At 47.1% G+C, this 26,858-nt stretch overlaps 1 protein-coding gene across 1 annotated transcript in view; it reads left to right on the top strand.

Annotated features, from left to right (window-relative positions):
- The window catches only part of A2ml1 (alpha-2-macroglobulin like 1), a 38,016-nt gene extending 11,386 nt beyond the window's left edge, over positions 1-26,630 (top strand). Inside the window, exons 12-36 of the mRNA XM_059257112.1 lie at positions 372-599; positions 2,908-2,968; positions 3,175-3,320; positions 4,094-4,243; positions 4,832-5,026; positions 5,853-5,946; positions 6,258-6,372; positions 6,702-6,930; positions 7,489-7,615; positions 9,124-9,245; positions 9,789-9,840; positions 10,366-10,449; positions 12,425-12,601; positions 12,763-12,844; positions 13,148-13,304; positions 14,662-14,736; positions 15,132-15,294; positions 16,714-16,925; positions 21,099-21,314; positions 21,525-21,652; positions 21,846-21,936; positions 22,468-22,536; positions 24,852-24,954; positions 25,633-25,674; positions 26,550-26,630. Coding sequence (XP_059113095.1) covers positions 372-599; positions 2,908-2,968; positions 3,175-3,320; positions 4,094-4,243; positions 4,832-5,026; positions 5,853-5,946; positions 6,258-6,372; positions 6,702-6,930; positions 7,489-7,615; positions 9,124-9,245; positions 9,789-9,840; positions 10,366-10,449; positions 12,425-12,601; positions 12,763-12,844; positions 13,148-13,304; positions 14,662-14,736; positions 15,132-15,294; positions 16,714-16,925; positions 21,099-21,314; positions 21,525-21,652; positions 21,846-21,936; positions 22,468-22,536; positions 24,852-24,954; positions 25,633-25,673 — 3,117 coding nt within the window. The 3' untranslated portion in view covers position 25,674; positions 26,550-26,630. The remainder of the gene's footprint in view (positions 1-371; positions 600-2,907; positions 2,969-3,174; positions 3,321-4,093; positions 4,244-4,831; positions 5,027-5,852; positions 5,947-6,257; positions 6,373-6,701; positions 6,931-7,488; positions 7,616-9,123; positions 9,246-9,788; positions 9,841-10,365; positions 10,450-12,424; positions 12,602-12,762; positions 12,845-13,147; positions 13,305-14,661; positions 14,737-15,131; positions 15,295-16,713; positions 16,926-21,098; positions 21,315-21,524; positions 21,653-21,845; positions 21,937-22,467; positions 22,537-24,851; positions 24,955-25,632; positions 25,675-26,549) is intronic.
- Positions 26,631-26,858: the final 228 nt, after the last annotated feature.

Raw genomic sequence — 26,858 nt, 5'->3', positions numbered from 1 at the left:
TCCCTGAAATATAAACTTGGTCACACTTATCTACCCAACTGGCACTGGTCTTAGGAAGGCGTATCACTCACAACCTCCCGTCACTTGACAACTGTAATTCATTCTTCCTACCTTTGTCTTCTACATCACAATGTTCCTGCACATACCATTTCGTAGATTCCCCATCTGTCCTTGGCTGGGCCTCTAGGAAAATGCCCACTTGTCATTTGTCATTCTCAGGAAGTGAAAACTGGAGAGAAAGAGCTCTGTGATGAGGAGCACACATCGCTCTTTCTTCTTTTCCTTCCTTCCTTCCTTCCTTCCTTCCTTCCTTCCTTCCTTCCTTCCTTCTTTTTCCTCTACCTCCTTCTCTTCTCTTCTGTTTCTTCCAGGGCAAGTTCCAACTAGAAGATGTTGTATATAATCCAAAGGAAGTACCTCATTACTACCAAAATGCCTATCTGCACTTGCGTCCCTTCTACAACACCACCCGCAGCTTCCTGGGCATCCGGCGGCCAAATGGTCTGGTGAGGTGTGGTCAGACCCAGGAGGTGCTAGTGGACTATTCCATTGATCCAGAGGATGCAAGCCCAGACCAAGAAGTCACCTTCTCCTACTATGTGAGTTGGGAAATGGGGGCTTGTGAAAGGGTATCGAGAGACAGTCAGCCAGAGAGGAGAGACAGATGCCTGGATGGAGATAAGATGGAGGGCATGTGTAGAACTGCTGAATTTTAGAGACACATTTAAAAAGCTGAGACACCAGAAAGCTGGGTGTGGTGGTGTATACCTATAATCCCAACACTGAGGAGGTGGAGGCAGGAGATCAGAAGTTCAAGGCCAGTCTGGGCTACACAAAATTCCACCTCAACAAACAACCAACAAAACCCAGATAGGCGTGTGGTCTCAGCATCGAGAAGGCAGAGGCAGAAGGATTGTTTGCGAGTTCAAGGATAGTTTGAGCTCCACAGTAAGAGCCAGTTTCGAAAAGTCAAAGGAATAAAAGATGTTCACAGTCTTTTTTCAACTAAGGCTTTCAAGCAGCACACATTTAATCCTTAAAGCATACCTCAGTTACAATTCACTGCACTTTAGTGATCACGGAAGCCTGGATGTTGTGGCGTGTTCAGTATTTGCACACACCTACAGGCAACTCTATTGCGCCATCTTGAAATACAGCAAGGGATGAGGGATTGCAGACAAAGAGGGTTGTTTTTGTTTTGTTTTGTTTTAAACAAAAATCCATTGTAACTATGTAGGGAAACAAAATGAGAAATTAACCAAGAAAATGGTTAGTCCAGGGCTGAAGCGAGGTGAGTGAGTGGGAAGGGAGAGAAAGAGAATATGGGACTCAGAAACGCCATCCTTCTGTGTTTCAATCTTTAATTTGACTTTTTGTTGGTGCTGAGGATTGAACCCAGCATGCACTCTACCATTGAGCTGTACCCTAGTCCTTCACTGCCATGCATATACACACGCACATACATAACACAGTGTGTGTGTGTGTGTGTGTGTGTGTGTGTGTGTGTGTGTGTGTTGAACATGTAGAGACCAGAGGATGACTCTGTGGAACTGGTTCTCTCCTACCTTCTATGAATTCTGAGGCTTGAACATAGACTCCAGGCTTCACAGGTTTCTTTACTCACTGAGCCATCCATCCTGCCAGCCCTGGACTATATTCTCCCCCCGCCCCCGCCCCCGCCCCCCAAGACAGGGTTTCTCTGTGTAGCACTGGATGTCCTGAAACTACCTCTGCTAGGCTGGCCTTGAACTCACAGAGGTCCACCGGCCTCTGCCTCCCATGTGCGAGGTCTAAAGGCGTGCCCGGCTTCTGGACTACATTCAAAGCAGTGTTATAAACTGAAAGTTGACATCAACAGCAGCCTCAGTGGGGAAGCAAAACCCCCAACTGGTGGACAGCAAGTAGTGTGTAAAGATGAGTAAGTGCCTGGCCGCTCAGGCGACTAAAGGAACCAGACGCAAATAAACCTTAGGAGGCATGACCCAGAGAGAGTCTTTGTTCCCCTTCTCTCTCAGTTTCTGAGACTGTCTCTCCTCTGGATCATACCGGTTACTTCTGTCATTTCACTGTCTCCAGCAAGCTGTAAACAACCATCTTGGCCCAGCAGACTAAGGAGGAGTGTGCAGAAAATAAGTCACAGTGGGAATATCGACAGGGGTCTCAGGACAGGGGTAGGACAAGAGGCTGGGGGCTGGGCCTGAGGAGCTCTGAGAGTCAGGTTGGTCGGGTGGCTGAGACTGGGCAGAGAGCACTGGGTAGGAGCAGGGCTGCCTGCCTGCCGAGACGAAGCCAGGGGTTCTATTTCAAGCAAGAGCACGCAGGAAGTGCCTAGGAAGTAGCAGCATTCTCCTCCATGAGCCAGATGCCAGATCGCCTCTGGACAGTGTAAGATTCATTTTCACTTAATTGAACTGTAATAAAGAACGATTGTGATGATGGATTTTTGGCTGACTTTATGCTACAAGGATTATAAAACAATAAAGCTTGGAGATCCTAGAGAAGTCCCGGACTTCTGCTGTGAGGGATTTTTTTTTTTTTAAATGCCGTCTGTCCTTTGTTTCCTCCACCCTCTTTCTGGCTCTCAGCCAAGGCTCCACTTGCAGAAGAGCCCTCAGGACCTGTGGGCAGGCAGCGTTATCTGGTAGGCAGACAGCTGCTAGGTGAGGTGCTGTGCAGGCTCGGGAAGCTGCAAAGAGTTGCAGTTCACGGTGGGGATGCAGACATGCTCCGCAGGTAGGGGGCCCAGAGGAAGGGGACCCTGCTCCTACTGACTTCTGAGCTTTGAGATTTGTTTTTGTTTCTCTGTCTCTCTCTGTCTCTCTCTGTCTCTCTTTCTCTCTGTCTCTCTCTCTGTCTCTCTCTGTCTCTCTCTCTCTCTCTCTCTCTCTCTCTCTCTCTCTTCCGTAGGTAACAGGGAAAGGGAGTTTGCAGATGGAAGGGCAGAAGCAGCTGAAGGTTAAAGAGAAAGGTGAGTGTGCATGCTTCCGGGAGACAGAGATTTGAGCGATCCTAGAGAAGAGTTCCTATGCCCGGAGGTGACTGGAGAAGAATGCTAACAACCAGACACTAGAGAGAAGAGGGGGGCGGCGCGGACCCTGAGGCCCCACCAGACACTGGAGAAGAGCCGCGCAGGTGGGTGTGCAGCCTTGCTCCTCTGCCCCTCTTCTTTTTCAGGACCAAAAGGCTCCTTCTCCGTCTCGCTGACCTTCACCTCCAGAATGGCCCCTTCCCCCTCCCTCGTCATCTACACCATATTTCCCGGCGGAGGTGTCATAGCTGACAAAATTCAGTTCTCCGTGGAGATGTGCTTTGACAACCAGGTAAGGTGGCAGTTAAGAGTAACTCGAAGAGAAAGTCCTCGTGTGTGATGATGGAGTCGGAGGCCAGCGAGTTCATCGCAGTCTGAAGAGCATATGGAAGTTGATAGTCACACCGCACCTGTGTCTTCAGTGTCTTAGATCTATGCCGAGATCTCTTTCTTCCCCCTTCTGGTCCTGCCCCTTCCCTTACTGGTCTCCCCAACGCCCTCTCCTCCTGCTCCCCCTCTTCCTCGTCCTCCTCCTTCTCTTTCCCCCTTCTAAAGTCACAGCAGAGCTGGAGGTGGGTAAGATGATTGTGAGTTCAGGGCCAGCCTGAACTACAGTGAGAGCCTGTCTCAGAAGGCATGTTCTCCCGCTCTGTTCCAGTATTCTCTCCCTTCCTTGCCCTTCGTCTCCCTCCCTTTCTCTCTCCTTCCCTCCTCTTCTCTTTATTTTTGAGACAAGGCCTTGCTATGTAGCCCAGGCTGGCCTTAAATTTGCAGCAACCCTCCTGCCTCTGTCTCCCAAGTGCTGGGGTTATAAGCATGTGACGCCACAGCTGGCCACATATCCCCGGCCCCCAGGTTTTTCTTCTAAACTTGATCAGTCTCCCCACATTTTCCATCTCTGTCGTAACATTCTAGTATGACAGAAATATATGTTATCAGTAATCTAACAGTGATGGAATGGGTTGGATCTCAGGCAGAGGCTCGCTGGCTGGTGGCCCAGGTCCCTTTGCTTCACCCGCTGTCCAGGATGACTGGATCCCCACTGCATACCTTTCTCTTCCCCAGGTCTCCATCGGCTTCTCGCCTTCCCAGCAGCTCCCAGGAACAGAAGTGGAGTTACAGCTGCAGGCAGCGCCTGGGTCCCTGTGTGCGGTCCGGGCTGTGGATGAGAGTGTTCTGCTCCTCAGGCCCGAGAGCGAGCTGAGCAACAGCTCTGTGAGTGGTCTGGGAGGGGTGGGGCCAAGGAGATGATGGAGAGAACAACTCAACTGCATCAGAGCACGGCAGTGAGCGCGAGTCCTAGGGAAATAAGAGCCCGATGAAAGGTGCTGGGAAAGCTGCGGAGGACTTGGAAATAGAGCCCTGTGTGGTGGTGGCACACACCTGTAATGCCAACATTGGAGAGGCTGAGGCCGTCAGTTCATCGCCTGCCTGGGCTATATAGTGAGGCCAGAACGGAAGAAAGAAAGGAAGGAGGGAGGGAGGGAAGGATGGAGGGAGAGAGGGAAGGAGGAAGGAAGGAAGGAAGGAAGGAAGGAAGGAAGGAAGGAAGGGAGAGGAGGAGGAAGGAGGGAGGGAGGAAGAAGGAATAAAGGTATTTGAAGGACATAGTAATATGGATGCTGAGAAGGAAGAGGGATGAAATAGGAAGTATGAGGACCCGGGAAAGTGCCATAGAGGTTACCATAGAATAAACAGAAGAATCCATACAAGTGAAGCGAGACAGCATGAGCTGTGGCCACAGTGGGCGTGGTCCCCACCGGCTGCACTGAGTTGGGCTTGTTCTCCCCTCCCCCATCGCAGGTCTATGGGATGTTTCCATCCTGGTACAATTTCTACCCCTACCAAGTGGCTGAGTATGATGAGTGCCCGGCATTTGGCCCATGGGACTTTCCTCAACCCCTCATCGATCCTGTGCCCAGAGAGGGACTGGGCAGGCATTCCATCATCTGGAGACCCTGGCACTCTGAAGGCGCGGACCTGTTCAGTTTCTTCCAGGTGGATGCCCTGAGGCTTTTGTGAAAACGATGGTGTGGGAACAGGGGAAGGGTACCCCACATCTAAGAGAGCAGAGCGGCCGATGCGGGCAGGAAGGATGTGGGGGAGGCTCTGACCTGTGAGACAGTCTCTGTAGGCTCTTCTGCCTGGAGAACTTGCCTGCTCAAAGAACCACTGTGTGAGGCTGTCCTAGAACTGTTTCCACGGCCCTCACAGGTGACACTTGAGAAAGAACAGTGGGAGAGGTAACCCAGAGGCCTGTATTGTCATAGAAAACAGTTTATACCTGTTTTAAGAGCAGGGCTTGGGATGCTGTGTGAGCCAAGCCCGACCAGGAGATGTCCACAGTCAGAGGCCGCGTCTTCTTCATCCGAGTGTTCTTCCTAATGCTTGCTTTTCTGTAACACTCGTGGTTTTGTAGGACTGGTTAAGCTGGTATGGCCTCTGCCCTCAGAAGTCAAACACTGAGGACACAGTGACATTTGGGAGAAGCAGAAACACCTTTATTTTTAATGAATTTAAGGCTGCGCTAGTTAGGCCTCGTTAGTCACACTGAAGTCTCAGGCAATGTTATCTTCCTTTCCTTCTGGTTGGGGGGATGGGACCCAGGGCCCCGAATGCCACCCCAATGCTTTCTGTCACTGAGCTGCACACCCAGACCACAAGTGAGCTAATAAGCAGGCCGGTCTCCGTGGCTGAATGCTGGGTGATAACATTAATGGTCTCACCATTAATAACAAAAGGATATTTTGATTCAAACCTTGGAGGTCTGGTCGTAAGGTAAAAAGCCCCCTTCATACTTCATGGTCTCTTCGGTGCTTATCAGGACATGGGCTTGAAAATTCTATCGAATGCCAAAATCAAGAAGCCGGTAGACTGCAGTTACCGCCCAAAACACTACAGCGATACCATGGAGGGAGGTAAGCTGCGGCTCTGGGCGCTGGGACCCTGGAAACCTCCTCTGCCCTTGCACTGAGTGTCGCCTCAGATTGGTACTGGGTCGGAGATGCAGGACGTGTCTCTCCAAGGAAGAGCCTTTGGAGCCTGGGTCCCTTATCTGTCCAGTCTCTGGCCACAGCTCTTGGCCGGACTTCCCCAGTGACCCTCCTGACCTCGCCTCTCCTTGGCAGTCCTTTGCTTAGTGTGACTTCTCCGATTTGCTCTGAGTTCCTCACTAGCAGTCTCACAACGCGAGTGTTGTTTCCCAAATGTTTCTTCTCAGCCTCGTCAGCAGGTGGCGGTATTGCCCCAAAGACTGGGTTCGCGTCGCCATCGCCGCAGACAGAGGGCTCTCAGGTCCGCCAGTACTTCCCGGAGACCTGGCTGTGGGAACTGTTTCCGGTCGAGTAAGTGATGCAGAAAATTCAGAGTCGTCATTTCGAAAATCTCCATGTCAGAAACTCCTCCCCCCGGGTCCTAAAACAAGGACTCAAACTCATACCTCACACCCACGTAGTGCAGACTGCACGCTCGCCCCAAATCCACACGGATGCTTAGAACCACTGACTATGTGCAAGCCACAGGCCACATAACCGTGACACCCCTTCTCCCGCATCTGAGCATCTCCCTCACCCCAGGATTTACGTCCAGGAGCCTCTACTTTTCCGTGTGCAGATCAGTTCTCTCTAATGCTCTCCGGCCCCGCACCTCACTTGGGTTCTTGTTGTGTCCACAGTAACTCAGGAAACCAGGTGGTCCAGGTCACAGTTCCTGATACCATCACGGAGTGGAAGGCTATGACATTCTGCACCTCGCCGTCCAGAGGCTTCGGCCTTTCGCCTACTGTTGGGCTGACGGCTTTCCAGCCATTCTTTGTTGATCTGACGCTCCCTTACTCAGTCGTTCGTGGAGAATCCTTCCGCCTTACAGCCACGGTCTTCAATTACCTAAAGGACTGCATCAGGGTGAGAGTGGGGATGCCGGAGCAGTGTGGCCCTGGAGCCTCAGGCCCACTCCGAGTCCATCCCTGAACTGGAAGCATACCCGATTCCCCTGGGAGACGTCCTGCCGCTGTCACAGGCCCTGAGTCCCTAGATCACCCTTTCCTCTGTCCCCGCCCCTCCCCTCCCCTCCCCTCCCTTCCCACCTCCCTTCTTTCCCTCCTTCATACTGAGAGTTGAACGCATGCCTTCAAGCCCCTTAGTCAAATCCTCGACCACCCAGCACTCTTTTTATTTATTTATGTACGTGTTTATTCTTTGACAGTTCCATACATGAATATATCCTGGTCACTCCCACCTCCCGTTATCCTCTCTCACCCCGTTCCCACCTCCCAGCCTGCTTTTCACTTTTTATTGTTGAGAAAGAGTCTCACAAAGTTGCTTCCACTGGCCTTGAACTCCCTCTGTGGCCCAAAGCGGACTTGGACTCGAGCTCCTGCCTCAGCCTTCCCAGGTCTCGGGGTTTCCAGGCCTGCACGATCGTGGTCCTCTCTCAGACCTCTTATGTCTTTAATCCTCCAGATTCAGACTCGCCTGGCCCCGTCAGATGAGTACCGCGTGGAGTCACGGGCAGATCGTCAGGCCTCCAGCTGCCTGTGTGCTGATGAAGCCAAGACCTTCCACTGGGATATCACGGCTGTCAAGCTGGGTAAGAGAGGAATCGTGGCCGGGAAGCCAACAGGATCCAAGACCTCCGTGCTTCCCTGCTGCGTCTGCTTGTCTCTGCTTTCCTCCTTTTTATATGCCTCTACCCATTCCCTTCTGAGCCTGTGTGATGGGTAATAAGGAAAGGCTCAAAGGGACAATCAACTGTATCCAATCTAGAATATTCTGAGTGCGAAAGGCGAGCTTTTGGTATTATAACAGGACAAGGACCCACCATGGGACAAGGACTATGCTGACTGCTTTAATGTACCAATCCATTTTTAGAAATTTTTTTTTTTAATTTTGTGTGTATGTGTATGTGCCTGAGTGCATATCCATGTGCCATGTGCATGTAGGAGCCTGTGGAGGTCAGAAGGGGGCATCAGATCCCGGGAACTGGAGTTATATATGGTTGTGAGTCACCATGTGGGTGTTGGGTTCTCTACAAGAGCAGCTGGAGACGTTAACCGTTGAGCCACCCTTCCAGCCCCTGTACTAACTCCTTTAATCTTCATACCAACCCGCTGGCTGTTTCTCAGGGAGTAAAATCCTGCAATCAAAAGATGGCCTTTGATTTAATAGTTATACACTATTGGAAAAACTTAGTTGGTTGGAAGAGCAAACATTTATTTATTTATACACAGTCACATATATTCCGGGCTGGCTTCAAATTCACTATGTAGCTGAGGATTGTCTTGAACTTTGGATCCAAGCCTCGAGCTCCCAAGTGCTGGGATTATAGACACATGTGACTACACCTGGTTTATGTGGCACTGAAGCCTGTCATGATGCTATCAAGCTGCGAGCCAAGGCTGTGGTCTTACCCGGAGACTTGAGAGAAGATCTGCTTTCAAGTTCACCTCCAAGTCCCTGTTTCTGGCAGGCTCATGGTCCAAACGCCACATTCTTAGCTTCAGCTGTGGGCTGAAGCCCCCATTCCACGTCTCACACGAGTCTTCTCTGGGCTGTTTCATCACAGAGCAGCTGTCCTCCAGAGCACGTGGCTGGCAAGCCTGCTCACTAGAGAGAACCTGGAGCTTTTGTGTAACATTTGGAAGGGCTAACCCATTACTCTGCTCTGTCTCCTCACTAAACATGAGTCACTTGGGCTGGGGACCTGCCTCAATGGCAGAGTGATGGCCCAGAATGTGTCACAAGGTCCCTACTTCCACCCTCAGCACCCAAACTACAAAAAAAACCAAACACCCTACCCTACTCAATGGAGTCACTCAATCCAGCCCATACCCCAAAAGAGATAATTATCAAAACTCGGGGCTCCCGCACCCTTAGAAGTCACCTTTCATACTGCCTCCTCCTCACCGGCATCACTCAGGAATACCTGAGAAGTGCAGAATCTGGGCTGCACACCAGGCCTTTAAGCTAGAGCTTGCACTGTGGACAAGGTCCCAGGTGATGGATGGGCCATGCCCGTTTGAGAGTCTAAAGGGGAAGAGGCCTCACTGGCCCCTCTGGTTGTTATGGTGACACTCCCCTTCCTTTGTCTCCCCTCAGGTCATGTTAACTTCACTATTAGTACGAAGATTGTAGACAGCGATGACCTCTGTGGGGGCCGGAAGGGGGTTGTCCCTAACAGAGGCCGGAGCGACACTCTTGTCAAGCCAGTTCTTGTCAAGGTGAGTGTCTTTCCTTTTGGCATCAGAGGTGGAGACGACACCCACACAGGATGCTCAGTGCCCCACCCCGACAGTCAGTTCCACAGCCCTCATGCTCCACCTCCAGTCTGGAAAGTTCTGCCTTCTCCTCCCTTGGCCCTCTTGTCTTAGCCGTCTGCCTAACCATACCTGTGGCCCGTGAAAGCGCTCAATGTGATGCCAGGCCCACGGCCAAGAGTCAAATAAATGTTAGCTTCCCTTACTCAAATTCATGACCTCATCAGTTGCTTTTTTAACCCGTTATGAACCCCATGGTTAACCTTGCTGCTAAAAAGTTTTCTAAAGGTTCCCCTAGCTGTAGGCTGTGTCTGGAAAGATGTTTATAGAAAGAGCCTGGATTCGATCCCTGGATTGAAACAGGGTCCTTCTATGCTTCAAAGAAAAATCTCCCTTCTCTAAAATTCTGAGGGAGGTGTGGGAACATGGGCAGGGCCTCCTCTTCTTCCTCCTGCTTCTGTTCCCATCATGCTGTTCATCTGATGCTCACCCCATTGTATCATACAGCCGGAAGGGGTCCTCGTGGAGAAGACTCACAGCTCATTGCTGTGTCCAGAAGGTGAGAGGGTGGCTGGGAAGACGCCCCTTGGGCAACAGGTGGTTTTCATACACAAAAGGAGGATTATGCTGGATGTGGTGGTGCAACCTATAATCCCAGTTGAGTGCAGAGGCAGGAGGATCACCACAAGTTTGAGGTCAACTTGGTCTAAACTAGAGTTCCAGGCTAGCCAGGGCCACACAGGGAGAGACCTTGTCACCAAACCAACCAAACCAACCAAGCAAAAAAGCAGAGAAGTGTGCAGGACTAGAAGGGAAACGGGAGTCTAGGTTGTTACCCCTGCTGGGATCAAGGAACTGAAAGGCAGGATTTAAAAAAGAAGAAGAAGAAAATTCTAAGCAGCACATGTAGGACTGCTTGAAATTTATTTTCAGCAAAAATCACTGTGAATTGGCTTAAACACAGCTGCATGCCACCCCATAGAAAGTACCGGAGAACACTGTGTGTAGGAAACCCTCGGTCACGGAACTTGATTCAGAATCCCATGATTCCACCACCCACGTCACCTTTTCTCTGTGGTCACAGGAGAGGTAGCTTCAGACTCTGTCTCCCTGGAGCTCCCTGTGGATACTGTTCCCGACTCGGCCAAGGCTTATGTCACTGCTCTGGGTAAGCAGCGTGCTCGGAAGGGACAAGGTGGACTAGAGGCTGCAGAGGCATGGTGAGCAGCATGTGGACCTGCAGCAGGTGTCCCCGGTCTGAAGGAGTGAAAGAAGAAAAGTAAATCCCGTACAAGAGCAATGCCCCCGATAGGGTTATAAATCTAGTTTCAGATGAAGGCGTTGTTTGGGGCTGGAGGTTCAGAGCACATTCTTCTCTTCCAGAGGACCAAGGGACCATGTCAGTTGACTCAAAATTGCTTGTAACTGTAGCTCCAAGGGATCTAGCACACTCTTCAGGCTTCTGAGTGTACCTGCATACACACACTCACACACACACACACATGCACACACGGACTCATGCACTTAATACGTATCTTTTTAAAAAATGAAGGAATTGAGTCAGGATAAAAATAAAATCTTTTAAACAATGAAATTACTGGGGCAGGAGGAAGCTCGCTGTTACAGACGTTTGATATGTATTTGGGTTTAGGGTATCTATAAACTGGGTAGAGAAGAGATAAAATGTTTGCTGCAGCCATTTAACAGTGAAGCATTTGTGTTCAGTTCAGAAGGTAACAGCCATGTTCACACAGATAGCGCACAGTGCACTTTACGCCTTTGGGAGAACAGTGGAAATGAGTGGACCTGGAGTTGGATGTAGTCATCTTGCCACTGAACTACGTGACCGGAACAAGTTCACACACAACCCCAGCCTCCCTTCCCCCTCTCGGGACTGGCGTGGGACTAAGATATGTGACAACTATAGAGTTGTCACCACAACATCTAGCACCTGGCAGGAGCCGGGTACCGCTCGGTCCCTTTCTTCATTCTCTCACTCTCTAAGATTCCTTCCGGGTCACTTTCTCTGTTGTGATTGTGATGCATCCATAACTCTGCTGCTGCATTCATTTCCCTCCAGTGGGCCAGCTCACGAGATTCACCTTCCCCTGAGAACATGGGTCGTGTCTTTTTCCTTTCTGTCTCTGACAGATTCCTGTCACACAGTTCATATCGAGTACCTATTTGTAGATTTGAATTGAAATGAGTCACCGTATCCTGCTAGCTGGCTTACGGGGTGTGTCCGTAGGTGTAACCTGGAGAGAGTATCCGTATTATGAGTGTCAGGGAGGAATGCACTCTTTTGAGAGTAAATTTATGTGCAGTTGAGGAGTTTGGGTATTATGGCTAAGTATGGTGGATTTGTTATGTCACATGCAACGTCTCTGGCAACATGTCCACTTAAAAATCCCTGTACTCTCTTGGACAAACTGTGTGCTTTCCTGAGCTCCTGTACCTTTACATGCCCAGTATTAGAAAGCTGTGTTAGACTTGTTTGTAAGAAATGTAACTGTTTCCTGATGCTGGCCTCTTGACTATGAACCCCCTTTTTTGCTTGTTTATTTGTTTTGTTTTATGTGTGGGGGTGTTTTGTCTGCGTGGATGTACGTTTGCTGTCTGGTGCCCACAGAGGCCAGAAAGAGGGCATCAGATCCCCTGGAACTGGAGTTACAGTAGCTTGTGAGCCACCGTATAAGTCCTGGGAACTCAACCCAGGTTCTCTACAAGAGCAGTCAGTGCTCTTAACCACTGAGCCATCTTTCCAGCCCCTAACTAACTGTGAGCTCTTTAAAAGTAGAGAACATGTTGAACTTAGTGTTTCTCCTTAAAACACACAGCAAGCTCTCACTAAATCTCACCTAATATGTGTTTGTCAAAAATAAATAAATAAATAAAAGTCACAATTCTTAAGAATTCCTTCTGGCCAGGTGGTGGTAGCACACGCTTTTAATCCCAGCTCTCAGGAGGCAGAGACAGACAAATCTCTGAGTTTGAGGACAGCCTGGTCCACAGAGTGGGTTCCAGGACAGCCAAGGTTACACAGAGAAACTCTGTCTCTTGAAAAAAACAAAACCAAACAAAAACAAGACAAAATTTCTTCTTTTCTTTTTCACCACATGCTTATTTCTCTATCTTAATGGCAGGAGACATCATGGGCACCGCTCTCCAACACCTGGATGGTCTGGTACAGATGCCCGGTGGCTGTGGGGAGCAGAACATGGTCGCTTTTGCTCCCACCATCTATGTCTTGCAGTACCTGGAGAAGACAGGGCTGCTGACTGAGGAGATCAGGTCTCGGGCAGTGGGCTTCCTGGAGATAGGTAAGTCAGACCTTTCTTCATTGAACACCCTTCTGGAAGGTTTACAATAGGTCGATAAGCTAGGGAGAAGTTTAGTGTCTGGAGAGACCCACACCCTTGAAAATCTTGATGATGTGAGTTGAAGTTGTCGTGAGGTCTAAAAGCACATCTTGGTTCCTCAGGGTACCAGAAGGAACTGACGTATAAACACAGCAATGGCTCGTATAGCGCCTTCGGGGAACAGGATGGAAATGGCAACACATGGTAACACTGCGGGCTTCCCAATGGGCTCCGTACTCCAGAACCTCACTCTTGAGGCACCCCCTCTCCCCTCTCTCTCCCTGCAATCCCCTCCTCCTGCTCTCAGCCTCTGCCCTTCAGCGCTGCTTAGTTTTGCTCACACCTGGTCAAGTCCCTCTCTCTTTCACCCGGGCCTTAGTTCACCCTTTTCTAGGTCTCCAGTGCACTGTGTCTTGGCCCCTTTCTAGAACCAGAACGAACTGGGATTGTGTGCCGTCGTCTGGAGATTCCCCCTTCTTACTCTGCTTTTTTTCTTCACCCGTGCAGGTTGACAGCCTTTGTCACTAAATGTTTTGGCCAAGCTCAGAAATTCATCTTCATCGATGACAAGAACATCCAGGATGCCCTCAGGTGGATGGCGGGAAACCAGCTCCCCAGCGGCTGCTATGACAATGTGGGAAAGCTGCTGCACACAGCGATGAAGGTGGGGGTCTGCCCAGGGGTCTGCAGCCCCCACTGTGTCCGGGAGGACCTTTTCGGGTCTATCCCTGCTGTGGGTGGTCTTGGTCTGGTTTTCAGTCTTCATGTCTATAGAAAGAGAAGAGTTTCCAGAGTCTAGTGTTCAGATCAAGGGCATCAGCATCAGCTGGGAATTTGTCTGAAATGCAAATCCCGGCTCCTACCCCAGACAGTGAGTAGAAGCTGGGAGTGAGAACCAGCAGCTGAAGTTTCAGACCACTGGACCAGACAGTCTCTGGGTCTCTTGCAACTGCTCGAAGCAAAGCCACTTCGCAGTGTCTTTTGTAAGAGCTTTGCTCTGTACCAGGTACTGTTCTCAGTACTTGTTTGATACTTAATGTTTACAACACACCAGAGAGCCAAGTACCCATATGCTGCTATTAACCTCACTTACAGATGAAACAGAGGCCCAGAGATTCGGTAAACTGTCCACGCTGTAAGCCAACGGGTAGCAGGGCTAAGACTTGAGACTTTGCAGCCAGACTCCAAAGGCGCTGCCCCTGCCCCTCATTGTCAAGGTACACAACAGGAGTTGACTAGAACAAGATTCCAGGGTTTTAGGCTGGAGGTTAAGAGCACTGACTGCTCTTCCAGAGGACTTTGGTTCAATTCCCAGCACCCACATGACAGCACACAGCTGTCTGTAACTCCAAGATCTGACACCCTCACACAGACATGCATGCAGGCAAAACACCAATGCACATAAAAATAAAAATAAATATTAAAAAAAAAAAAAGATTCCAGGGTTTCGGTTTTTTCTCCTTCTTTCTTACCGGAGCCAAATAGCCCATTAAGAAACTCATCACCGTGTCATCAAGTTCAGTGGTTCGGCGTGAAAACACCAGTTAAACTCTGCAACTTCAAATTCTTACAGTGTTTTACCTGTGCCTCCATGGGCAAGCCATTTCATGTCTTTAAGTACTTATTTTCTTCTCTATGGAATAAGGATAATTTAGATTCCGGAGTTTTCCAGATTTCCAAAGCTCTTTCTAGAAACCGTGTCGAGCAGGGAAGGTTACACTTCATCTTTCCTGGATAAGGGGCTGGGCTTGTGTTCCTGGGGGGGGGGGGGGGTCCCTGTGAGAAACTTATTCCTCCACCTTTAACCTCTGATCTAACCCCTCTTAGGGTTTCTAAGTGCCCACCCAGCTGGCGATCTCAGGCCGCCTCCTCCTGTGGCTTCCGTTGAAGTCTTTCTTACCTCATGTGTGTCCCGGCAGTCAGGGCTGCAGAGACCTCCGGTGGAGACGACTTCTTCACTCTGCACGTTCTTGGAGGCATTGGCTCCAGCTCTGATGTCCCATCTCCCTGCTTCCCCCTAGGGTGGTGTTGACGATGAGATTTCCTTGACTGCGTACATCACAGCTGCACTGCTGGAGATGGGAAAGACGGTCGATGTGAGTTTTCTAACTCCTTGTCTTGCCTGTTCCTAGAGACATTTGTTCTTCTTTGTTCCTATTCACCCTGTCATTATATTTTATATTTTATTCTGTGTATGTGCGTGCGTGCGTGCGTGCGTGCGTGCGTGCGTGCGTGTGTGTGTGTGTGTGTGTGTGTGTGTGTGTGTGTGTAGATTAGAAGATAACTCACAGGAGTTGGTTGTCTGCTTCCGCTACATGGGCTTTGGATATCCAACTCAGGTCATCAAGCTTGGTGGCAAGTGACATTATTCACTGAACCACTGGCCCACTATTCACTCTGTTAAAGTCAAGGAAGATATGATGATATCCTTATTGCTTCCCATCTTATGAGAAGTGCCTTATGAATTCAGTTGTTCATCTTGACCTTTTAGGACTCGATGGTGAGACAAGGTCTGCAGTGCCTCAGGAAATCTGTGCCCTCCACTAACAACCTCTACACCCAGGCCCTATTAGCTTATACCTTCTCTCTGGCTGGAGAAATGGAAATCAGAAGTGCTCTTCTTCACAAGTTAGATCAACAGGCCACTGTCTCAGGTATGTTGGTCATGGTAGGCATTCTTTGGAATTGTTAAGGTGTGCTGTGAGTTATCCATCATTTTCTGTGCCGTTCTCTGCCCCACATATGTTCAAATTTAGGGATTATTTTGGTAGAAGTTGAATCACAAGCTCATCATTGGGAGTTGTGAGAGAAAGTACATTTAAGTCCTCAAAAGACATCACTGCATATTCGGAACATGGGACTGCATCTGTTGAAGTTGGTCAGGTTTACTGGTGTCATACAACTATTTTGGAGATATTTGGTCTGAGATCAAATTGGATATATTTAGAATAATATTTGAAGTTATAAGTCGTAAGTGAAACATCGGTACATTTTCTTTATTTACATATGTAGAATTATATTTCCAGTCAGAAATTTAATCTCAGCTTCCATCTATATGAACACCAGTCCCATATTGTCCCCTCCTGTGAGCTCAGGATAGATTTTGTCTTGTACATGACTCTGGTTGAGAGTGGGCAGGACACACCTGTTCCCTATTAGATTGATTCATTGTGCTTGTCCCTTTGGCGTTATCTTGAATTGTAGCTCACATGTTTCTGCTTTGTTCTTCCAGTTAGATGACCTCATTGAGTGATTCATTATCTCAACTTCTCTTTAAACAGCCTTCTCCCACTCTTTATGTCCATGTGTTTTTTCAGGTTACTTGTCATCAAGGTTTATTTTTGCCCCACGTTCTACCTGATTGCCCTATCAGTACGCTTTATTTGATGACTTTCATTAGCATATTTTCTTCTATGATTTCTTAGCATTCAGATACATATCTTACCTTTTTTTGTTGTTGTTGTTGTTTTTGTTTTGAGACAGGGTTTCTCTGTGTAGCTTTGGAGCCTGCCCTGGATCTCGCTCTGTAGACCAGGCGGGCCTTGAACTCACAGAGATCTGCCTGGCTCTGCCTCCCGAGTGCTGGGATTAAAGGTGTGCGCCACCACCGCTCGGCTCACATCTTACCATTTTTGTTTTCAAAATGGCCTTTGAAGAAGTGAAGCAAATAATGAACATTACTGAAATCTTATTCAGCAGCAACAAGTGCCCCCAAGCACACGAAATTCTTATCAGAAGTTTTTGCCAACTTACTTTCATCAGCATCGGAACTTTTAAACTAACAAGAATGCTTCTCATGTATTTCTGCAGCAAGAACATTTATTGACCTTCTAGCTTCACCTTAGGGAGTTATGTGTGGTTGTTTGCACATACGCACGTGTGTGTGCATACACACACACACATCACACATACTTAGGGCTAACTGAATCAGATGATTCTGAGAAGTATTTTCTAACCCACAATTGATTCTTGGCTGACACTTCTCCACTTTAAGGTGTGATATTTACTAAGTGAAAATGAGAAAATCCGTTAGCTCTTGGCAAACCTTTACAGTGATTCTTTCTTCTCTGTAGGAGAATCCATTCACTGGAACCAGAAACCTGATGTTGCAGATGCCAGTCCTTGGTCCGAGCCTCAGGCAGTGGATGTAGAACTTACAGCCTATGTGTTGTTGGCTCATCTCACCAAGAACTGCCTGACTCAAGAGGAAGTAGCCAAGGCCACGAGCATAGTGGCTTGGTTGGCCAAGCAACGCAATGCATATGGAGGCTTCTCTTCCACTCAGGTGAGCAGTCTGCTTTTCTGACATAGTCAGGTACGCTGTGGAGATAGAGAAATATCTCCCTTGCCCTCTGGGTCCTTATAATCTTATGGATATGGAGAAAAGACATATGAAAATATACAGAAGGATTAATTAGGTCATGTGAACGTGTTGTTTTAAGATAAGCCCACCAGAGACTACCACAAAGGCACTCTTAAAATAGAAAAGAAATTCTTTATTGCTGGCTGGCAGCTGTATTGGGAACTTGCCAGAATCCTGCAGGGATTGTAAATCCTTACATCCCTTTGTCTTTCATGTACACAAACCATAGCCAGGTTGTCACAATTAGCAAGAAGCAGAACTACAGAAACCATAAAGCAAGGTCAGTACATTTAGGAACTTTTCTGGAACGGTGGACTAGGTCTTTGACGGATTAGGTCTTTGTTTCCATTTTGGCAGGTATGTGGGGCCTGCATGCTGGGTTTTAAGGTCAGAATGGTGTCTCTACCATGGAGTCAGTTATGCTAAGGTCTGGAGGCCTGTTACAATGTGAGTGATACCAGATCCATTTGGTTTTCTCTTTGTGGAGTATTTTTGTATGTGGGCTGGTTAGTTTTTGTCAACTTGACACAAGCTAGAGTCATCTAGGAAGAGGGATCCTCAACTGAGAAAATGCCTCCATCACTTGCCCGTAGGCAAGTCTTTGGGGCATTGGCTTGTATAATGATTGATGTGGGAGGGCCCAGCCCACATGGGCAGTGCCACCCCTGGGCTGGTGGTCTTATGTGGTATAAGAAAGCAGCCTGAAGAGCCAGGCAGATCTCTGTGAGTTCGAGGCCAGCCTGCTCTACAGAGCGAGATCCAGGACAGGCACCAAAACTACACAGAGAAACCCTGTCTCGAAAAACCAAAAAAAAAAAAAAGAAAGAAAGAAAGAAAGAAAGAAAAAAAGCAGCCTGAGCCAGGCAGTGGTGCACGCCTTTACTCCCAGCACTCAAGAGGCAGAGACAGGCAGATTTCTGAGTTCAAGGCCAGCTCTGTAGAATGAGTTCCAGGACCACCGGGGCTACACAGAGAAACCATGTCTTGAAAACCAAACCAAAAACAAAGAAAAAAAGAAAAAGAAAGGAATGAAGGAAAGAAGGAAGGATGGATGGAGGGGAGGAAGCTGAGCAAGCCAGGAAGCAGTCTTGCTCCTTGGCCTCTGCTTCAGTCCCTGCCTCCAGCTTCCTTCCCTGCTTGAGTTCTTGCCTCAACGATGAATTGCAATTTGGTCATATAAACCAAATAAACCCTTTCCTCCTCAAATTGCTTTTGGTCATGGTGTTTATCACGGCAACAGAAAGCTAACTAGGACACCATGTAAATAGGAATAGGAATCCATAATTATGGCAAAATTTATGTTAACGAATTATAAAGCCTATCAGGGGATCTGTACATACGAAAATTGAGGGTTCATGGGGACGTTCCCTTCTATTATTGCAGGTACTGGAAAGTTAATAAGATATAATCTCTACTCCAAATATTTACAGTAAAGAAGGAAAACTAGGTCACATTTCATATAAAGGAAGGAACGCACATCTTTAATCCTAGTACTGGGGAGGCAGAGGCAGAGAACTGATCTCTGAGTTCAAGGCCCAGCCAGGCCCTTTCTCAAAATATCATATAAATGAAGGAGGATCTGGAACCAATACCATAAAGGTGCAAACTTTATCAACTTGAATAGAAAGATTGTGTGTGTGTGTGTGTGTGTGTGTGTGTGTGTGTGTGTGTGTGTACACTACCATTGAGCTACATGCCCAGTTCAGATTTTAAAAAAACAAAAAAAATTTTCAAGAGAATGGTTAGAAGAGAAGGATCTAAGGAGATATATAAAATTTTGGTAGGCAACTATTGAAAGGAAAAAGAAATGATGTGAACAGAGACACCGATCTGTAAAAATGTCGATTGGCTACTGGGAAAAGTGTTTTAGTTGGAGCCAGTGGAACAGAAGCCACCTGATAGAGCTTCTGTTCATTATTACGGGGGGCCTTCAGTGGCAGGCCTCAAGCTGAGACATAATTCCAAGAGGTTAAGGTGGCTTGTTTTGGTTTTTAAACTTTGCTTCAGAAAGATTAACCTGTTGCTTGGTAATCCAGAGGAAAGAGACCCAGGACTTGGGGACGAGGAGACTGTTTCATTAAACTAGGAGAGTAGTGGGAGGAGATAAAGGAGAAAAGTAGAATTTGTGGTAAATTCGAATGTATCCAAAATTATCTGAGAGCTCAGGGTGTAGCTCAGTGGTAGAGCACTTGCCTAGCATGGGCAAGGCCTTGGGTTCAATCCACACTGTACTCACTGCACAAACATACAAGCACACATGTACACATATGTGCATCTTACCATAACAGAATAATTAGTCATTAGTGCATTGTTCTGGAAATTAATTAAACATCTAACATGTAAAAATTACTCAAATGAAGAAGAAAAGGTATTTCTTGTCTTCATGGAAATTATAAATTGATTTATTGAAATTAGTGTCAGGCTGGGTGGTGATGGCACATGTCCTTAATCCCAACACTCGAGAGGCAGAGGCAGGTGGATCTCTGAGTTCAAGGCCAGCTGGTCTACATTTTTTCTTTTTTTCTTTTCTTTTTCTTTTGATTTTTTGAGACAGGATTTCTCTGTGTAACTTCCCTGGTTGTTCTGGAACTCGATCTGTAAATCAGGCTGGCCTTGAACTCCCAGAGATCCACCTGGCTCTGTCTCCCAGTGCTGGTATTAAAGGTGTGCACTACCACACCCAACCAATTTAATGAATTTTTAAAAAGATAAGGTATTGTGCCTTACTTCAGAGAACTTTTGTTGTTTTTCCTTAGGAGATTGAAAATGATTTTTATTTATTTTCAATTCTTGCTGCTGGGGATTGACACCTGGCCTTGTACCTGCTAAGCGAACAGTCTACCAGCTGGCTACACGCCAGCCCCTCAGGGACATTCTTAATCCGGAAAGACGTCTTGATGCCTAGCCAGCCCTAAGTAATTATAATATATATCAATATTTTGCCAAGCAGTGAGAGAAGTCTTTAGAACTGTCAGTGACACGTGCCTGTCAGAATTGTTTTTCACTAAAATCCTTAGTGATTACAAGAAGTCTCTCTCTCTCTCTCTCTCTCTCTCTCTCTCTCTCTCTCTCTCTCTGTCTCTCTCTCTCTCTCTCTCTCTCTCTCTCTCTCTCTTTCTTACACACACACACACACACACACACACACACACACACACACACACACACCATGAATCCTCAGCCCATGGGAAGGTCCTCCTGTTGGATTGCTGAAGTGTGTTGAAGCAGTAAAGCTCCAGCTCACAAAGGGTAGACAGAGCTTTACAGGGGAAGCTTGTTTGCAGCCTCCACAGGGTTTTGCCTCATCTTCCTACTTCACAGGGCAGTAATGCTGTCCAAATATGCACGCTCTTTTGGTCTGGTTGGGATGTGAAAAGTAAAGTCCTTTATTCTGGAATATGCATTTTACAGTGCCAAGCGTGTACAGATTCTCACAGTAGAGAGCAGAACATAACAGTTTTGCTTACCATCTCGTTTTCTTCCTTTTTATCATAATTTATATAAATGGTGTTTTTTGAAATGGAAAGCTTCAAGCTATACAATAGGATGTGCTCTGAGTGACAGTCTGTCTTATTCAGAGTTAAAGAAAAGATATCATGTGCCCCAGTAGCTAAGAAGCCTTGGACTGAAAGGAAAGATTGTCCAAGGGTCCTGGTACCCTCTCCAGCCGGACAGAGGTCATCACACAGATGATTGCAGAATAAATAACTACAGAAGGTATGAATTTCCTAGGACCGTCAAGTTATTGCTAGTTCCTCCTCCAACAAGAGAGCTATGAAGCATACAATGAGCCATTATCCTCTTGATTCTAGAAATAACCCCTTTGAAGCTAAGTTCTGTCTCTAAGTATGAATTCACCCAAATGGCCAGATGACCTTAAGGCTGTTCAATAACAACTCGTTAGTGATGATTTTCTATAAATGTAAGTTGTCGGGTTTCCATATCAGCTTCCCCAGGAGAGGTGAATATAGTTCTCTGTATACTTAGGAGTGCTGCTACCCAGGCCAGCTTCAGCCACCAGGCACTGGCTACAGCGTATTCGGGCTAATTTGCGTGGCTCACAGACAGGTAAAGCGTGTGCTTGTTTTACTTCAGGATACTGTAGTTGCCCTCCAAGCGCTTGCCAAGTACGCTGCAGTTGCCTACAAGCCCTCCGAGGAAGTCAGCGTGCTTGTAAAATCCACCGAGAATTTCCAACGCACTTTCAACATAGAGTCTGCCAACCGACTGGTACTGCAGCAGGAAGCACTGCCCAGCATCCCCGGAGTGTACACTGTGGAGGCCTCAGGCCAGGGCTGCGTCTATGTGCAGGCAAGCGGAGGGCCAAGAGAGTGGAGTACACGGAAAAGCAGTGTCAGAGGATTCTCACCTCAAATACAGTTTCTCACTTCCCACTTCCTGCCTCCGCCCTCCCTCCCTCTCTCCTTCCCTTTGTGTGTCTCTCTCTCCCTGGAAAAGCGGTCTGAGGTGCACAAATTTGAAGTCCTTCCTTATTCTGATCTTGTTATCTCTTTCCACCAGACGGTGTTGAGATACAACGTTTTCCCTCCTAAAATTCCGGAGACCTTTAGCCTTCAGGTGGAAACGGGAAAAGCTAGTTGTGAAAAACTCGCCTTACCCCGGTCCTTGACTCTCACTCTTCATACCAGGCAAGGAAAGCAGAGGGCACCTGGGTCCTGGGAACTGAATTTGTGTGGAGGGGGTGGGTGGAGTGGGGGTGTGCATACGCCCGCCCCCCCCACATGTGTGTGTGTGTGTGTGTGTGTGTGTGTGTGTGTGTGCAGCATGTAGCAAGAGTGGAAACAGTAGGTTGACAAGAAGTCTGCTTCTTCCTGCCCTCAGTTACGTGGGGAGCCGCAGTTCTTCCAACATGGCCATTGTGGAAGTGAAGATGCTGTCTGGGTTCAGTCCCATGGAAGGCACCAAGCAGTTAGTAGGTGGCTTCTGTTTTTTCCATTTAACTGTCTCTTAGAGAACCTAACGTTATTGATGAACCAAATCCCGGTGAAGTTGGCACCATCCTATGTATCTATGTACACACATCCACCCATTTACAACTCAAGGCCGGACATTGGAAAGGGCTGTTGAGGTGCACTGGATACATAAAATGGGAGCAGCATTGGTTTTGGTTCCTATTCCTATCCTGTGCTGGGGTTGGAACCCAGGGCCTTGCACATGCTAGACAAATACTGTACACGTGGCCTAGGTGCCTCGCTTTCTTTATTCTGGAGCACTTGAAACTGGCCAGAAAGAGCAGAGTTGTGTTGGCCATCTACAGTATGTAAAACATACTGGAATTCTAAGGTGTAGTGAGAAGGAAAAAGTATACATCCTTGTTAGTATATGTCTCATGATAAGACTGAAATGTTGGGAGTTCAAAATTGAATAAAATACTTTACCCCAGGGATAATGAAGAGCCTTGTTCTGGCTCCTAATCTCTTTCTCTCCTCCTTTTCAAATCCAGCTTCTGCAGCAACCCCTGGTGAAGAAGGTCGAGTTCAGCAAAGACACACTTAACATTTACTTGGAGGAGGTAGGTGTTCAGAACTAACCAGAGCTGGATTATGTGTGTGTGCTAGCTTCCCTTCAAATCTACATGTCCAAGTGTTCTGTACACAGACAAGCAGGACCTGGGAGTGTACGATGTGAGAAGGGGTCTGCTCCATGATGGTACACCACGAAGCAGGTGCTGCCCCTACAAGCAAATACCCTCCCACAGACGGACACCCTGAGCTGTTTACACCATTTGAGATTTTTAATAGGTACATTCAAGAAAAGAAACAGTGTGATGAGAATTAGCATTGTACCAAACATTAGAATAGTACTAATCCTTGGGAACTTTGAGCTTTGTTGAAATGAAAAGTTAAATATAACATGTTGATTTAAATTAAACTTGTACAATAGATAATATGAACATATACATGTATTGAGGTCTCATTTTTCACTGGCAACAGTTCTAAATATTTTTACAGTCTTAAAAATCTTATTATTTCAGTATTTCTGTGGGCTAAGCATGTAGCTCAGTGGTAGAGTGCTAGAGACTGAACCTACCTAGTAGACACAATCGAGAAAATTTTAGCTGGGTGTGGTGGTACACACCTTTAATCCTCATACTTGGGAGGCAGAGGCAGATGGATTTCCTTGAGTTTGAGGCCAGCCTCATAAGACCTTGTCTCAAGAAAATGTTTTTTGTTTTTTGTTTTTGTTTTTTGTTTTGGTTTTTTCGAGACAGGGTTTCTCTGTGTAGCTTTGCGCCTTTTTCCTGGAACTCACTTGGTAGCCCAGGCTGGCCTCGAACTCACAGAGATCCTCCTGGCTCTGCCTCCCAAGTGCTGGGATTAAAGGCAAGAAAATGTTTTTTAATTTAACTTTATATTTTCCAACATTTCAACTTTATAGTATATTGAAACCTGAAGTGAGATATGTATTAACAAGTACTTGTGCACATGCATTCCGTTTTTGCACTCCAGTCTGCGTTTTACACGGTCAGCCCATCTCCATTCTTTCTGTTCAGTAGCCACAAGCATCCTTGCAACTCTAGATTACAATACATGCTTAATAGCAAAGCCTTTAACCAAAACGGTGCTCTGAACAAGTTGTTGAAAGTCTCAGTTTCCTTAACCATGAAATGAGTTATTGGTAGAAGACAGATAACTGTATTTATCCTAGAACTATTCAATTTTTCTTCCTTTATTTGCCGTGCTGAAGGTTGAACCCAGTGTCCTACCACTGAACTGCATGCTAACCCTGCAGCGCTTGTGAGAGGATTAAATGACTTAAGACTATAAAAGTGTTTGAAAGTGTTACTGACACAAAACAAGCCCTCAAGATATGGTATATGTCCATATTATTTTATTTTAATGCTAAGATTAATTTTAATTGAACTTGTTTTCATTTCGATAAAATTAGAAGTTCCCAAGGACCTAGTAACAGTCTAAAATTCAATGTGACTCTTTCATCAAAGTTTGTTACACATGGGGAATAAAGTCACCTTTACTCTTTATTTTATTTTATTTTTATTGTTTATCGAGACAGGGCTTCTCTGTGTAACAGTCCTGGTTGTCCTGGAACTCACTTTGTAGACCAGGCTGGCCTTGAACTCACTGAGATCCGCCTGCCTCTACCTCCCGAAGTACTGGAATTGAAGGTTGCGCCACCACACTGGCCTAAGTCACTTTTATTTTAAAGCCAACAGGAGAGAATGTACCAAACTAAAACTTACTTTTACCGTGAATATCCATGTCCCCTTTTCAGCCCTCTGCCCAGCCTGCCCATCTTCCGGAAAGACACATTGGTTTGTTTGCTTGTTGTAGTGCAGAGGATCATACCTGCGACCTCATGGGTGCTTGGCAAGCTTCCAACCATGGAGCTAGAATCCATCCCCTTTTTCACTTTAGGTCCCCCCCCCTTCTCTTTCTCCCTCCTCCTTTCTTCTCCTTGAAGCAGGGTCTTGTTGTGTCACCCAGGCTCACCTTAGACTCTTGATTCTCTTGTCTCAGCCTCCTGAGTGCTTGGACTCTGGGTGGTGCAGGTGCATGTCACCATGCTGTTACCCCCATGGTTCATTTTAGTTGTCTTTTAAATGCATTTTGTTTTTTGTTTGTGTAAGGGTGTGTGTGTGTGTGTGTGTGTGTGTGTGTGTGTGTGATGTATGTGCCATGTGCCTGTGGGTGCCCATGAAGGCCAGAAGGGTGCATTGAATCCACTAGAGCTGGAGTGACATGTGATTGTGAGCCATCCAACATGGCTCTGAGAACATAACTCAGATCCTCTGGAAGAGCAGCAGGGCCTAACCACTGAGCCATCTGGCCTCCTCATTTTCATGTGCTTGATCTGTGTGCCCCACAGCTTAGTAAGAAGACTCAGACTTACACTTTGACCATCAGCCAAAGTGTGTTGGTGACCAACCTGAAACCTGCAACCATCAAAGTCTATGACTACTACCTGCTAGGTGAGTATGGAGAGCCTACACGCATCTCCCAACACAGTTGTATCTCACTTTTATGGCCTCTTGCTCTTAATTTTACAAACACTTCTTCCCAAGACAAGCAGCATGCAATCATATTACCTGACCTAAAACATTTTTTTAAGTCATCTAAAAAACTATAGTTGACCAGTTGAGTGCTTGACCAGCTAGCGTTCACAGGGCCCTGTGTTCAATCCCAGTACCCAGCACAGGGGTGGAGGTGGGGGTGAAGGGAGCCAGGCATGGTGGTAGATGCCTGTAATCTCAGCACTTAGGAGGCAAAAGCCAAAAGATAAGGGCTAGCTTCAGCTACATAGAGAGTTTGAGGCCAGCCTGGGCTGTATAAGACTGTTCCAAAACAAACAAATGAAATAAAATCAATCAATAATAAAAACTCATCTACAGAAGAGGTATTTTACATGCTGTGGTCTTTAGACCGAAGGAACAAAGCAGACCGTTGTTCTCAAGGAGCTGATGAGTGCTGATGTTTCTGATGTAGTTAATAATTCAGCCGTAACACACAGTGTTAGTGATTGAAAGTGCCTGTAACTCTAATGCACTCATGACACACGGAAACATCTGAGCGTGGATAAAGCAGAACTTTTACCTCTGAAGGATCACCTCTGAATTCTCCCAAGAATAACATGTCAATCCATTTCACAGATGAGCAGGCGATGACTCAGTACTCTGACCCTTGTGAATGAGGTGAGTCCAGCAGAGAAAGGAGTCCATTTGGGGGTGGAGTGGTACCATTCGGAAGGAAGAGGACTTTTGGGCAGGGGAGTTTCTAGGGAGAGAACTCTCTTTTGAGATACTGTTACTGTCTTTGGAACATTTTTTGGTGAAAGTGTGCTTCCATGAGGTCTTGCTATGTGGCTCGGGCTGGTGTTTGAACTTGAAAACCTCCTGCTTCAGTATTCCAAGTGCCACACTGTCCTTAACTCTTGAAGAGAGCACGATGTCCCCATAGTTCACACCAGGAAAACCAATAGTGGCATTTATGTAGTGGTTTCTATATGATTATGAGTGTATTGTGAGGGTATGTCTGTCTGTCTGTATGCTTCCTGTGCGGGAATGGGGCAGAGGACAACATTCTGCCTTTTTTTTTTTTAGACATGGTCTGTCACTGGCCTGGAGCTCACCAAGCAGTCTAGGTTGGCTAGCCAGTGAGACCCAGGGACCCTCCTGTCTCCACCTTCCCATCACTGGGAATGCAAGTGTGCAGCGCCACACTTGGATTGTTTTTACATGAGTTACGGGAAGTGAACTCAGTTCCTTATGTCTGAAAGGCAAGCGCTTTGCTAACGGAGCCGTCTTCACAGCCTCTTTGTACAACTTTTAAAAACAATATTTTTTCCACTGGCTTAGAAAACAGATGGATTTTTCCTAGCTATTTTTACATAATATGTCTTCATTGTATAAAAATACTGGAAGGAAACATGAGGCAGGCAGATAAAAAAAGAGAGGGAGCCAGAGTAAGGATGAAAACTCTGAGGTGGCGTGAGTCCTAGGTCTTGGGAGAGCACTCCTCGGTAAGTAAGACCTTCATGTCATCTGCTGTTCATTTACTTGCTTTTCAGGATAGAAGCTGGAAGGGGACTAAGTGAACCCTCTGTGACATTGTGAACATGACTTTCCTCCTGAAGCAGAATTCATTCAATTCAAATTCAACAATTTGGTTCTCTGATCGGATGGATGGATGGCAGATGGGTATGCCTGGACCTCAGACTCTCTGCTTTCTTATGGAGAGGTGGGGATACTCTCACACAGGAGACTCCGCAGGGAAAGGTCCCAGTGGAAGAGAAATGGTTCAGCTATTCTTTCATCCATTCATGGGACTCTAGGAGCTCGGGTGGCGGTAGCTGGTGGAGGGAAGACGAGCATATCTC

Source organism: Peromyscus eremicus, chromosome 3 (genome assembly GCF_949786415.1).
Source record: "Peromyscus eremicus chromosome 3, PerEre_H2_v1, whole genome shotgun sequence".
Taxonomy (NCBI): domain Eukaryota; kingdom Metazoa; phylum Chordata; class Mammalia; order Rodentia; family Cricetidae; genus Peromyscus; species Peromyscus eremicus.
Note: the sequence above shows the minus strand (reverse complement) of the source record. Positions and strands in the feature narration are given on the sequence as shown.